The sequence below is a fragment of the Abramis brama genome (assembly GCF_963993115.1).
Source record: "Abramis brama genome assembly, chromosome: 23".
In the NCBI taxonomy this organism is placed as follows: Eukaryota; Metazoa; Chordata; class Actinopteri; order Cypriniformes; family Leuciscidae; genus Abramis; species Abramis brama.
In genome coordinates this window covers 19,071,703-19,087,210 of record NC_139985.1, presented here as the reverse complement: position 1 = coordinate 19,087,210, position 15,508 = coordinate 19,071,703, and the positions used below count along the sequence as shown (strand labels likewise).

Genomic DNA, 15,508 nt, shown 5'->3' with positions numbered 1-15,508 from the left:
CAAAGCCTCAAGTGGCTTTTTAGTTTTATTAAAGTGTGGCAACAGCAATATGATAATAGACGCCAATGTTTTTTAAAAAAATTATTAAATGCAGTTAATAATATATAATAAATAAATGCTCATAGCGTTACTAGTTGAAATACATTTTGACAAAAATAATTTCTAATAGTAATAATGCTGTTCAAACTACTGAGAAGAATGATTAAAGATATCTGCAATTTTATTGACTAGCCAATAGGGCTGCTCGATTATGGAAAAAATCATAATCACGATTATTTTGGTCAGTATTGAAATCACGATTATGTAACACGATTATTTCACATGACTTTGGGAACGTGTTGCATTTATTAAAAAGACACGGTAACACTTTACAATAATGTTAATTAGTTAACAGTTAATGTATTAACTAACATGAACTAACAATGAGAAATACATTTGTTACAGTATTTATTAATCTTTTTTATTGTTAGTTAATAAAAATACAGCTGTTCATTGTTTGTTCATGTTAGTTTACAGTGCATTAACTAATGTTAACAAATACAAGCTTTCATTTTAATAACGTATTAGTAAATGGTGAAATTAATATTAATATTAAGATTAGTAAATGCTGTAGAAGTATTGTTCATTATTAGTTAATCTTAACAAAGGTAGTTAACTAATGCTAATTAATGAACCTTATTGTAAAGTGTTACCAAAGACACCTTTCAACAATTCTTAAAAAATCGAAATTTGAACATTTATTGTACTTTTTGAACTATTAAAATAAATAATATATAACAGATAATACTTCAGTGAGTATTTTAATAATTCCCGCAGGTCTACCACTTATAATGCGGGAAATTCCCCCGCAAACATTGATTCACTTTAGCATGTAGATTGTATGAGTAGCCTAAATGAATCCACACAGATTATAAAATCAAATCAATCATTTTAAAACTTTCTCCAAGACGCAATTTCATAAACCGCGTGAGTGTTCAGCGGTGCCGCGTCTTCTCTCTCTCTGTCTCTCAAAATGCGCTGGACAAGGCAAGCGTCGAAACTACACATTCGCGTTTAGGAGTCGGGACATGATGGAATTGTCACTTGTACAATCGGACCAGCATTGCATCGTAACTAAAGTTTATCATTTATCATTTATCACAGATATCTAAAATAGTTATAGAATTATAGAATTTTTTAGTTATCTGTCCTAGTAATAATTCATATGGCAGGTATTGACAATGTAATTTTTGGATTAGTAAAAAAAAATCTAACATTTTATTTTACTGTCTGTAATTCTGTTTGGACCTGTAAAATTAAATTCTCTGTAGTAAAAATGTAATTAACTAGTCAAAATAAAATTGCAGATGCCTTTAATTGTTCTTAATAGTTCAAATTGCATTATTACTAGTAATATATTTTTACCAAAATTGAATTCTGACTAGTTAGGGGAGATTAATAGATCATCTTTTGTGTAATAGATTTATTTTGTGTAATTTGTCAACTAGTTTCATCTACTTTCATTTGGTCTTTTTAATATACAGAGCGGTAACCAGGTGTCCCTGCAGACTATTGCACTAGAGGACACATCTATAAAGATTGGGCCGGCACGCAAGAGCAGCTGTAAAGGAAAGATGGCCCGCCGCTGTAAGAGGAGCAAATGGAGGGACAATCAGGACCGGTCAGGAAAACTCTTGTTTTAAAGCTCTCATATTATTTTACATCATTACATTACATCATTAGTGGCTGATTTTTAAATGGCTGATCCCAATACTCGGTGCAAGGGTAGACAGTGGAAACTATAATAATCCCTCTGCATACATAATGCAGTTTAATGAGCGCAAATTAGATGCACATATAATTGTTGAAATTGAATTAACATTTATTTTACACAATATTTACTCAACAAAAATATTTTATCCATTGAAATGGTTACTGGCTGATATATTTGTCTATCGCTAATGTTAGTAAGGACATTCAGTTGGATGCCACTTGCAAGAGTTTATCATTCATCGATGTTTGCCGTTACCCTGAATAATCTCGTGTTCACCCAGGAGGCGCAGCATGCTGAAGAAGCTGTCCAAACAGAGCACCGTCATGCACAGCAGCCGTAGTTTCTCCTCCGGCCTGCATCACTCGGTGTCCTCCAGCGAGAGTCTGCCAGGCTCTCCCACACACAGCCTTTCCTCCGGACCCACCACACCCTGCCGGAGCCCTGTTCCCGACCACACCGCTGGTATGACCCGACTTATAGATGGAAAACATGAAACTATTTGTCAACCAGTAATTAATCAGTTTAAGTTGGAGAATATATATTGATAAAAATGTAGGAATATTTAAATATTTTCTTAAAATAAAATATTTCTTTTAAAACAGTTGTTATATTATAAAATGAAGAAATATTTAAAATATTTAAGGATTGGGTTGAATTGATTTCTCAATTTTAGTAGATTCTCATTTTGATGAACCAATATCAATTCTTAATTCCCAAGATCGATCTTTTAGTCCAGGGGTGCCCACACTTTTTTGCTTGATGATCTACTTCTAAAATGATCAACACAATGAGATCTACCAACTACCAACTAAAAAACACAGTTTAATAATAAAAAAAAAAAACACTTCAAATGCCTGTTGCTACTACAGTAGTAGTACTGCATGTAATCTTGTAATTAAGAAGAAAAAAAATAATAAATGTTCATTGTTGATATTCAATTTTAGCACTAAACTCAAAATACCTACAACATTTTGCCTTATTCTGATGACTTGCACTGACTGGAATCAGACAGTTTTATATAATCCGGGCAGAAGCTGCTGATAGCTAGTCTCAAACAGGCCTCCAAATTGTCATCAGTCATGGTGGACCGGTGTTTTGATCATTTTCAAACAGTTTATATTCAAATGGTTGGAATTTATGAATGAATGAATGACATTCATTCATAAATTCCAATGAATTTTTGACGAATGAATTTTTACCAGGCGCGATTTTTGTTTATTCGGTTGTCATGACAACTAGCCTGCTTCTGCTTTCCAGCTCTGTTCTCCGAAGCTCTTGAGCTGGAAAGCAGAAGCAGGCTAGTTGTCATGACAACCAAATAAACAAAAATCGCGCCTGGTAAAAATTCATTCGTCAAGTGCAAGTTATACAGAAACTAAAAGAAGGAAGGACAATGCTATATTTATTTTTATTCAAATTTAACAAAAGCATATTTTAAAATTATGTGCGATCTACCAGCATTGTCTTTGCGATCGACTGGTAGATCGCGATCGACCTATTGGGCACCACTGTTTTAGTCTATGCTCTTTTCAGTTGTTGCATGAACACAACTTCACAAAGTATTGTTTGTAGCGCACCTCCCATCCAATAAATCCCAATAAGCTTTGTTACTTTTGATATTTTAAAACGGACAGAATTTGAACACTGAACACTGATACTGACAAATGTCATAAGTATTGTTGTGGTGTGACAGATCGCTGTAGCCTCAGTTCAAGCGAAGCAGCTGCACAAAGCACATGTGAACCAATTATCTCTTACTTTTTACTACTAGTTATAGCACAACATAAAAATAAATGAACATCTGAAGATATGTTGAAAGATACAGTACGACTTACTGAAATGCATCATGTAATTGCTCAATGAATGTTTCGGAAAGACGTCAAAACAGCTTGTAAACAATGTCACGCAACTCTAAAAAGCAATTCAATGACCATAGCTTGATAGTTGACCAGAAAAATGAACTTTAGAGAGAAGCATTTTGCTAAATATATGTAGTATATTACATATTCATTATAGTTTTTATGACAGCTACCGTTTAATTTTTTTTGCACTGTACATGATATATAATCTTAATGAATTGAATTGAATCGAGATCAGAATTAAATCGATTTAAGTTTGTGAATCAAAATCTAATTGTGAAATTTGTGTCAATACCCAGCACTGCTATGTCTAAGTCACTTAATTCAATCAGAAAATGACTTTTGTTTATTGTATATATTGTTATAATATATTAAATATGTCGTTTATTAATTATATTGTTAAAATTGTCACAAAACATTGCAATCTGTTCAGAAGCCAGCCTGCCCCAGAACGCCTCTCCGTGCTCCAGCTCTCCCAGTTCACCAGCGGTCCAGATGCGGCCCAGCTCGCTGCACGGCCTTGGCTCGAAACTTGGCAACCAACGCTACACTAAAGTGGGGAGAAGGAAGTCCACCAGCAGTATCCCACCGTCACCTCTGGCCTGCACCTCTTCACCACAGGCCCTGTCCCCCCAGCGCTCCCCCTCACCCTTACCCAGCATCTCCAAAACCCTCCACTCCTTCCACGGCAAGACCCTCTCGCCCCCCACGATCATTCGGCATGTGGTCAGACCCCGGAGTGCAGAACCTCCACGTTCCCCTCTGCTGAAGAGGGTCCAGTCTGCGGAGAAACTCTCAGGGGCCTTATTTGCTGACAAAAAGCCCCACGCGCCCCGCAGAAACACGTTGGAAGTCCCCCACTGCGAGGTGGATGTACTGGGAGATGCCGAGGCAGAGGTGGCCTGTGGTGCGACATATTCGGTGGATCACGGCAGGCTGGGTGGGTACTTTTGCGGCCAGAGAATGAGGGACTGGCCTGGTGACCGAATGGAGCAGATCGTTGTAATGCGCAAGCTGAACCTCTCCGAACGCCGAGATTCCTTCAAGAAGCAGGAAGCCGTGCAGGAAGTGAGCTTTGACGAACCGGACGACAGGGTTCCCGCTCAGTCGGCCAAGCAGATGCTGGGCGAAACGCAGTCGGAGGAGGAGTGCATGGCGAGGAGGAATCCGCTGGTCCCTCAGATCGCCGTGCAAGGATCAGAGAGCGAGGAAGCGGACGATTGGAGGCTTTGTTCGGATGAAGACGAGGAAGAGATTGAGGAAAACGTGTCACATACACTGAGTCGAGCTGAACCTCAGGCTGAATGTGCTGCCAAAGACACCCAACGCTCCTCAGCAACTACACGTGAAGCCAGCGAGACCACTGCAGATGCAGCAAAGCCAGAAAAGCGTCAGAGTCCAGGAAAAAAGCTAACTGAAAGAGAGATAAATGAGTAAAGGACTGTTGCAGCACATCATCATCCCCGCGGGCTTCACGACGCACCCGGCATCACGACGTTTGTTGCCACGCAGAATTCAAACAATTACTAAGTGGAGTATTTTATTAATGTGTAAATGGAAGTATGATAGTCTTATGCAGGGAATATGTATGCTTTTTTAATTTATAGTGTACTGGAGATGTGCTGTTGGCCAAAAAAAAAAAAAAAAAACTTGACGGTTGCTAGTACATTTTTCTCACCTTCTGTGAACGGGTTGAGGAGGGGATTTGAATGACTTGATTTTTTTTCTATGAAAATGTGCAAAAGCTTCGAATCCATTTCATCCTCCAAGAGCTTTTCATTTTTGCACCGACATTGTGTGTGATTTTAAAAGCTGCAGGTTCAAATGATATTTGAATGGAATTGTCATGTGGCCCTTTTCATGTATTATTCCACAATCTCAAAGGGTTTCCAGAGTGTTTGAAATGATCCGTGTGAAAGAAAAATAGGACTCTGTTTGTGTCGAGCATTTGGGCTTCGACCGTGGGAACCTCACAAGTAATTTGAAATGAAGTCACATGTTGGTCAAGGTGTCAAAAAACAATCGTCTATGTGAATTTTATGCATCAAACCAAATAGATCAGTTTTACACCTTGTTTTATTTTACCATTTTGTAAAGATGAATTTAGATTTAGAATATTTTAAATTCAATTCCTTTCCAGATACTTTGTTTAATTAAATGATGCTAAATTTAATTAATGAATTAAAAAAAAAATGTTCTTTACTTAAAATTGAACCCAGAAAGGGATAATGTTTGGGATATTTAAGGAAAAAATTTCATGTATTTTCACAGTTCCCACAATTCGTTTTTGCATGTTTTTTTTTTTTTTACTTAAATATTCTTCCTCTACTTTTCTTTTTCACCCAGCTTTGTTCAGTTTACCTGCAACCTAAAACATCTCAAATTTTCACAGGTGCTAAAATGAATGGGCTCACAGACACACCTGAAATATTTGAAGAAATAGTTAAGCATGCAGTCACACACCTCACACTAGGCCGGAACTCATTTACACAAGAAATCACTGAGTAACGAACCACATCGTCATGAGTTTTTTGACCATTGGCCTGTCGCGAGTACTCACAAGTTTTTGTACTTGGAGAAATGTTTACATTTTATATATATATATGGATTTCTACTGTGCGAAGGTAACTTAATTACAAATGTTTGCAGAACTGGAGTCAGTGGGTGGAGGCTTTCGCTAGATTGTTTAAAGTTTGGTGTGATGTCATTGTTAATAGACACTGCACACATCAGACTGGATGTTTTTGTTCATGTGCATGACTCTTCCAAAAAAATTTTTTTTTTTTTACTTTAAGTTGTTATTTGGATCTAATATATGACAGTATTTTAATTGCATATAAAACTGCATGAGAAGGTTTAACAGTCAATTGGATGCTATCAGTCAGTCAGGACTTCATTTATGTTGGACCTTCAGGAAAAACGGCACATGCTTGACCAATTCAAGAAAACAATTCTGTTGTATTTTTGAGGTTTGTTAATTGTGACCTCTCCGTTTAACTTTATGCACCAGGCTACTGTAGTCGTAAACACTCTGTGTGACACAAATTGGTGTAAATTTGAATAGGCTGTGTTTTCCTGCCTGTCAGCCGAACGTTTGCATGCTGCATGTTAAGTAAATGCACCATTCACTTTGGCATGGCAACCTGAGTGCAATGTTTAATGGTCAAGTATAACCGAGCCTTTGAATTACAGTAATGTTATTGAAAGCTTAATGTTATGCAGACCCAGTTGTGACATTTTATCCCTCTGTAATCACAGACTTTAGTGGATGAAGTGTTTGTCTTGTGGATGTCAAACCCACTCTTAAACATGTTCAGACGAGACTGGGTCACGATGTTGCATTCGCACTAATGCTTCACAGCACTGAAAATCCAACATCTATAACCTGCTGTGCTGATGGGTTCTTCCATTTTTCCAGAATTGTCAGGACTTAGTAATTGGTATGTTTGTAAAAATAAAAAATAAAAAAATACTTTTTATAAATATTTTTTAATGTTAACTGTTTGTCTGATGATGTTTTGTAATAAATCAGTCTCTGGTTAAGATGGAATATAAATGACTTTTGTTTTTCTTCATATTTATATATATATACACACACACACAATTCTGGGTAGTAACTTATTACATGTAACCCTGATTGCTTAATCAGATTCCAAAAATTAAGTCTTTGTAATTCGAATATATTACATTTTAAATACTTGTACTTCAGACTACAGTTACTTTTTTATTGATTGTATGATTACATGTTATTCCCAGTGGCAGTAAATTACTCCTAATCTATTTATTTTACTATATCTTTTTTATATTTTAAATTTTCTTTTCTAAAAAAAAGTCTATCCAATCAGAAGCTCTTCCAGGTTTGTGGAATTGCACACAGACCCCAGCCACTAGTCATGTGCCTATCACTGAAAACAGCATTTAATCACTGGATCTACAGAAATCATTTCACTTTATCATTTATATCATTTCACATGTTTTCTCAACATTGCCTATATAATCAGCTCCTGACAAGCGCATAAATTATTATTTGAATTATCACTCAGTGAGTCATTAAACCATGTGTTACTGACTTTGGAAGGCTGTTGTCTTTTACATACATTAAAATGTACAAATTCACACCATTTCATATTTATGTATGCAGGGATTTCCCAGATTCCACCAATAGCTCTGCCAACTCTTATGAAGCACTGCGAATGACATAATCAATCCGGTCTCCCTACGCTTTAAAAATACTTAAATATTTGTATATATGAAGAGTTCAGATGCAAAAGCCTCTTAGTGCCATCTGAAATTTTCTTCTAGAATGGTCATTTTTATCAAGCTCGTATATTTAAGTTCAGTAATTTCACTTAAATGACAATTAATAGGTAATTTTCATTGCCATTTAAGTGAAATTACTGAACTTAACCCTTATGCTGCATTAGGGACATTTTTGGTCATTTTCAGTTTAATTTCTTTGACCATTTTGGCTGTTTTAATGCCAATGGTATGTAATTTGGCAAAATTGTGACTTTTTGGATAAATTTTAAATATTTGATCTCATTTTGCAAAATATGTATAACACACACTGTGTAGAACAAATAGCACCATTCAGCACCATAATGACCAAAAATGGTCCATTGAAACCCATTAAAACGCCGTTTAAAGCCGGGGCCGTCATTAATACATGAATCGTGATTTATGTTGAAACATCCTTTCATATTGAAGTCAAAGCATTATATTTGCATTATATAGTGTATTCCACCAGATGATGTCACTACACAGGTATTCCCTATGGGTGGAAATGCACGTTATTTTCCTGGTTTCCACTAGGGGCACTATTGAATGTTATGAAGCATTTTAATGGCTCCAATGATCTATGATGTTTCTGGGTATGTGTGGATGTCTAAGAGCAATGTGTGTCTGAGTTGACAAAAGTGTGTGTGTGTGTGTGTGTGTGTGTGTGTGTGTGTGTGTGTGTGTGTGTGTGTGTGTGTGTGTGTGTGTGTGTGTTTGTGTGTGTGTGTGTGTGTGTAGGGCCTAAATATAAACATGGTGTTTAGGCGAGTGACAAATCACAATATCATGAAGGTCATATTTTACCCTTTCTGTCTATACTCTCTCTCTCTCTCTGTGTGTGTGTGTGTGTGTGTCAGTGGTGTAGGATGTGTGTGTGTATGTGTGTGTGTGTGTGTGTGTGTGTGTGTGTGTGCGTGCGTGCGTGCATTTAGAAAGAGAAAGCGCTTCTCACTGCATTGTTTTCTTTTGATTTGATTCATGCGCATTTTACGCACACACATGAACCTTTGACACAGCTTCGTTTTTTTAGCAGTCTATGTTTCAAAGTTAATTGCTAATTTCTCACATACGTAGAGGCACAGACTCAGCCATGCAGTCAGTTCTTAGACAATAATAACACCTTTCATCTTGTGGCAATAATTACATTTTTGTGTTTTTTCCTCTTATACAAAGTGATGGTATCGCCACCAAAACTGGAATTTAAAGGGTTAAAATCCTGAAATTAAATAAATATTTGGTAGTTATGATGAGGACTGATGCTGGTTAAAATATTTAAGTTAGTAAAAGTGGAAAATAATAATAATATATAATATTTTAGGCAGTGTTTAATATGTGACCATTTTTGGTCATTAATGCACTCAACGTAGTCAAATATATAATGCAGCACAAGGGTTAAATGTACGAGCTTGATAAAAATGATCATTCTAGAAGAAAATTTCAGATGGCACTTAGAGGCTTTTGCATCTGAACTCTTCATATATATATACTGTATATGCATATTTTGCGATTGCTCCATGGGATTGTTGTTAAAGGGATAGTTCACCCAAAAATGCTGTCATCATTTGCTCACCCTCATATCATTCCAAACCCATAAGCCTTTCGTTCATCTTCGGAGCATCTTTATGAAGATCTTTTTGATCAAATCTGAGAGCTTTCTTTCCCTCCATTGACAATCTACGCAATTAGATGATTCTACCACTTTGACGCTTCAAAAAGTTCATAAAGAGATTGTTAAAATAATCCATATGAATTGAGCGGTTTAGTCCAAATTTTCTGAAGAGACATGATCTATTTTTATGATGAACAGACTGAATTTAGGCTTTTATTCTTCTGTTGAACACAAAAGAAAATATGTCAAAGAATGTTGGTAATCAATCAGTTGACAGTAGCCATTGACTTCTAAAGTAGAACAAAAATAAGTCCATGGCTACTGTCAGCTGTTTCTTTTGTGTTCAACAGTAGAACGAAACTGATACAGGTTTGGAACATGAGGGTGAGTAAATGATGACAAAATTTTAATTTTTGGGTGAACCAACCCTTTGAAAATTTATAATTTCAATTTTTAGAGGAGTCAGAATGATGGTTGAAAATAATCTTTTTTCTGCATACAGTTGTTATTGAAATTATTCAACCCCCATTGCAAATCAGGTTTATTGGCAATATTTAAAGACTTTCAGCTGTTTGCAATGAACAAATCAAAACAAAAGTAATTGAAATAGCTCAACACAACAAATGTTTCAAGTGGTTTCCCTAAAGTCAACTGAAAATGCAACTTTTAATGACTTCTGCAGTCTCTAAATTATTCAAGCCCTTCATTTTTAGTACTTAGTAGAACACCCTTTTGCTGTTATGGGTTATGCTGTAAACGAGATGTATAACCAGACAGCAGCTTCTGGCAGAATTTCTGAGGAATATTAGCCCATTCCTCATGCGCAATGGCCTCCAGTTCAGTAATATTCTTTGGTTTGCGTGCTGCAACCGCCTTCTTCAAATCCCACCCGAGATTTTCTATGAGGTTCAAGTCGGGTGAGTGTGATGGCCACTGTAGAATCTTCCAGGACTTCTTCTGCAACCAAGCCTTGCTGGATTTTGAGGTATGCTTGGGATCATTGTCCTGAAGGTCCAAGATTCAGCTTCCTCACTGACGGCATAACGTTTTCTCCTAGGATTTCCTGATACTTCAATGAATCCATCTTGCCTTCCACACACTGCAGGTTTACAGTTTTTTAGGATGTAAATCAGCCGCAGAGCATCACCGAGCCCCACCATGCTTAACTAGGCAGAGTGTTTATTTCAGCATATGCTTCATTCTTCTTCCTCCAGACACACCGCTGATCCATACGGCCGAAAAGTTCCAGTTTTGTTTCATCGCCTCACAGAACAGAATCCCAAAACTTCTGTGGCCTATTCATATGATTTTGAGCACTTTTCTTGTGCTTTTGGATCAGTAGTGGTGTACGTCTTGGAGTTTAGTAAGCGCTTTACTGTTCAGCTGAAACCTCAGTGCCTGTTGCAACCAAGTCTTGCAGGTCCTTTGCAGCCACTCAGTGTTTTTTCTGAACCTGCCATCTCAGGAATCTGGTTGCAGCCGCTGATAGCTTCCTTTTTCTGCCCCGTCCAGGCAGTGGAACTTGTGAACTTTGAACTTGTGAACTATGCTTCCACCGGTGTCTCTAGGAACATTTAGTGCCTTCGCAATCTTTTTGTATCCTGTTCCTTGTTTGTAAAGGGCAATGATATCTTCTCGTAACTTTTTGGACCATTCTTTTGACTTTTGAGCCATATTTACAACATGCATTCAAACGTGACACACAACAAACCTAGCCAGTTCAGATATCTCATGTGTTCTAGCTCAAGCACACCTTGTGCAACTAATGAAGCCCTTGATTAGTTGCATCAGCTGAGCTTGAGACAACACCTGTTTTGCAGATTTGTGCTTTCTATTTCTATTCTATTCAGGGGGTTGAATAATTTTGAGACTGCAGAAGTCAGTTGAATTTGCGGAAACCACTTGAAACATTTGTTGTGTGGAGCTATTTCAATTACTTTTGTTTGATTTGTTCATTGTAAACAGCTAAAATTCTGTACATTTTGCCAATAAACCTGATTTGCAATGGGGGATGAATAATGTTGATTACAACTGTATATTTGTTTTTTGTATGTGTGTGCAAAAAATTTTAACATTATAATTGAACCTCAAGAAACATTAAAATAATTATAAAAATCCATGTCATTACTACACGCACATGGCATACAGGAAAAAGATTGTTGCATGAATTATGAATTTGTTAATGATTCATTTGTGCCCACTTTATTCATTTGTTCCCTTGTTTTAATTTAGTTCAATCGTGGCTACGTTTTCACTAAAACAAGGGAATTAATTAACACAACGTGGCCACAGCTGACCTAAAACAAGGGGATGAATTAATAAATCATGGGAATGGCTCAGTACATTACTGATCTTAGCCTACCTCATTTTTTTAAACATAGGCCTATGTACTTCATGAACAAGAGATACACACATTTAACATTTCCCACATGGGAAAAACCTTTACTGGCCTACACAAGTGGCTACAAATGCCAAATATATGGTGTTCTTTGTTGTTGAATATTTGGTAAAGTTACCAGATTCGCAATCGAAATTCTGTTAATGTTTAACCTGACTTTGTCACATTGTTTGCTTTTGTACGGATTAAACCGTGTACTTTGGCACGGTCCTTTTCCACCCATTTCCATTTCCATTTCCACTGCACAAGTATCTCTTCATGTTTTGACCAACTAAGAATACCAGAATTAAACATTTTAAACATGGGAAATCATCCCTGCACCCCTACTCCAGCAACTATAGACAGTATTTACAGGGTTGCCCAGGACAACGGGATCCTCCCAGACATCACTCTTGATGGGACGGTGGCAAATCTACTGTCCCTAAATTCCAGCATTGCACTCAACCAGCAGTATGCGACTGTCCGGCAGAGCCTGACTACAGACCAACTGGGAGCTTTAGACACCAACCTGACCTCTATTTTCGGACAAAGCACTTATGTATCTTACGGAGGTGTTGGAGTTGTAGCGCTTGCTTTATCTTTCCTGCTTGAAGCTCTTGTGTCCAGTATCGTCGGTCAGACGGATGGTGTGACCACAGACCCATTTAAAAAGGCTTTCGGATCAGATAACTCTTCGGAAATCGGCAGCATTGCGAGTGAATACCTCAAACTGGTGTCTAAGAAGGCCAATAACTTCGAGGAAATGGGAGAAATAACTGAACTCTATGACCAGAAGCTTAAATATGCTCTAATCGAGCTTTATGAGAGCATGACTTTGGATCATCAGCTGAACACGTATAGTATTAAGCAGTGGATCAATGGAGCAGCGATCCACCTGCACATGAGGATTCATGGGATTCGTTTGGCTTCTGTCCCTAAAGGTACAGCGGAATCGCTGCGTTTGTCGTACCGAACAGGTTTGGCGAGGTTACTTCAGCTCTATACTGCTTATTTGAGGCAGAACGTAAGAGAGCGGTCCACCATTCAGGGTCCTCCGATAAAGGCGGGATTCTTAATCGTTGAACCTGGTAAGAAGGTTAGACACCGTGTGATCCACAACAGCTGCCAATCTCAGGCTATTGCCACTGCTGTAGTGGCCCGAATTTTATCTGCACAGAATATTGGAAAGATAGAAAGGTTTTTTGATGAAGCTGGTCAAATCTTAGACCGCTTGATTCAACAGAGAGACACTTTTGAACCACACAGACAACGGCAGATTAAATCTTAACTGGATGTGGATTTCCTTCTGAGGTGACTTTTGAGCTGTTTTTCCAAAAATACTTTGTTGTTTAAACACACTGCATTGTTAAACTGCGCCACATGCTATTTTTGTTGAGTTTGATACCATTGCTAACGATGATATGCTAACTACGGTAAGTGCTGGATGTATTAGCATTACTTAATGAAACAGCTTACCAGATGATAAATACATAATGATGATACCAGTCTCTTACTGTTGATGTAACATAATTATTAAAGTGCTATTAACCCATTAAATTATGCTAATATAGATTAAGCACATCAATTGTAAAACGGCACATGCAGAGAGATTTGCAGTTTGTAAACATAAAGCAGGATAGAGTACAATAGAGAGAATAACAGTCAATGACTGTATGTAACATCAGATTGATCAGAGATGCATCAGTAGAAGGGAGACAGATGGCATCAAATACAGCATTTTACATTACAGTATACAGTGATACTGTAAACAGATTACCATGGTAGAGACTGCCACTACTGTAACTCACCCTTCATCTGTAAAGGTCAACTACAGTATAGAGTCATATATGGTATACAGTGAGAACATTTACTGTATTGCCAGCAAACTGTTCTAGCACAAATCCTCAAGGCAGTTTCACGCAGTAACTTCATCACACCTTTTGATAACACACTATAGATACTATTACAAACATTATGGATTCAATTAAGTTAGGTTATGTAAGTATATTTTCTAATGTTGCAACTGTAGCCTGTATTACTGTAATTATTTCAGCAACCAGGGTGAATTGAAACATTGTTTGCTGTTTAATTAATTGATTGTTAGAAGTACTAAATTGAAAGAAGATAATACTGTTGTGTTTCTGTGATTAAACCAATGTTCTCATTACATATTACAATAATCTTGTGTTTGAAACAATGATTATGTGGACTGAAATGTGTATAACTGTAATGAAAGCATCACATGAGGTTTCGAAAAGAATGACCAGCTGTGTTACAAGTGTGATCAGTTTAGATTTTTTGGAGCCATTTTGCTTAAGCAATTTAGCAAATTTCAACCTCACAGAAGTCCCATGTCAGAAACAAATGGTTGTCACAAAAAAATGTATGTGCTCAATTGAGGCGTATAATTTTTATCCGGTAAGGCATGCATAAACTAAGATACAGAGGATGTGATTATAACTGGACTCATCATAAGGGGTTGGTTGTAATATTTGTAATGAACTGTTACAACTATCCCCACCCCCAAACAGCCATAACTGTTTTAGCATGTGGGTTAAAGTTAGCATGAATGCAAAGCATCAAATTAAACTATAGAGAAATGGCTACTTAAAGTTTTGTGGTGGAAATCAAGCTTTCAATGTTGTTTATATGTCTATGTGGTGTTTTTAATATACTTTAAGACAAACCATGTGCAAATTCATCGGTCAACACCATTGCTAGCATTTTCTCCTTAAAACTGCAGTGAACCAAAGACTGTCTCAAAAACGCGGTTTGAAATCGCTGGTGTTTGTCACAAACTACCTTGTAAACAATCACGTCAACGTGTGATCGTCGACGAGGGGATCTCTGAGCTGGTGTGAGTGAGTGGAGGCGGGGCTAATCTGCATATTCAAAGAACCACATATACTAAATGAGGCAAGGGTGTAGAGTTACATTCAAGCTATTTTAAGGCATGAATAATTTTTTCCCAAGGAAAAAAACACTTAAATATATCATTTTGGTGATCAAAGATGAGTTTTAAGGAATAAAATGATTGACTACAGGGGGACTTTAAAGTTATTCTACGTCAAATTTCAGATTTAAGTGAACTAATTAATCATTAATGCATCATTAATTACTCATTAATGCAATTATCTAATCAACCAATCACATGGCAGTTGCTTCAATGCATTTAGGGGTGTGGTCCTGGTCAAGACAATCTCCTGAACTCCAAACTGAATGTCAGAATGGGAAAGAAAGGTGATTTAAGCAATTTTGAGCGTGGCATGGTTGTTGGTGCCAGACGGGCCGGTCTGAGTATTTCACAATCTGCTCAGTTACTGGGATTTTCACGCACAACCATTTCTAGGGTTTACAAAGAATAGTGTGAAAAGGGAAAAACATCCAGTATGCGGCAGTCCTGTGGGCGAAAATGCCTTGTTGATGCTAGAGGTCAGAGGAGAATGGGCCGACTGATTCAAGCTGATAGAAGAGCAACTTTGACTGAAATAACCACTCGTTACAACCGAGGTATGCAGCAAAGCATTTGTGAAGCCACAACACGCACAACCTTGAGGCGGATGGGCTACAACAGCAGAAGACCCCACCGGGTACCACTCATCTCCACTACAAATAGGAAAAAGAGGCTACAA

General features: G+C 37.3%; 1 protein-coding gene across 5 annotated transcripts in view; it reads left to right on the top strand.

Moving 5' to 3' along the window:
• Positions 1–7,154, top strand: part of mast3b (microtubule associated serine/threonine kinase 3b) — a 42,862-nt gene extending 35,708 nt beyond the window's left edge. For 4 of the 5 annotated variants that reach the window (XM_084100316.1, XM_084100314.1, XM_084100318.1 and 1 more), the window contains 3 exons: positions 1,524–1,660; positions 2,034–2,215; positions 4,046–7,154. In XM_084100316.1, coding sequence (XP_083956442.1) covers positions 1,524–1,660; positions 2,034–2,215; positions 4,046–5,049 — 1,323 coding nt within the window. In that variant the 3' untranslated portion in view covers positions 5,050–7,154. The remainder of the gene's footprint in view (positions 1–1,523; positions 1,661–2,033; positions 2,216–4,045) is intronic. The other variant, XM_084100315.1, reaches the window with a different exon arrangement.
• Positions 7,155–15,508: the final 8,354 nt, after the last annotated feature.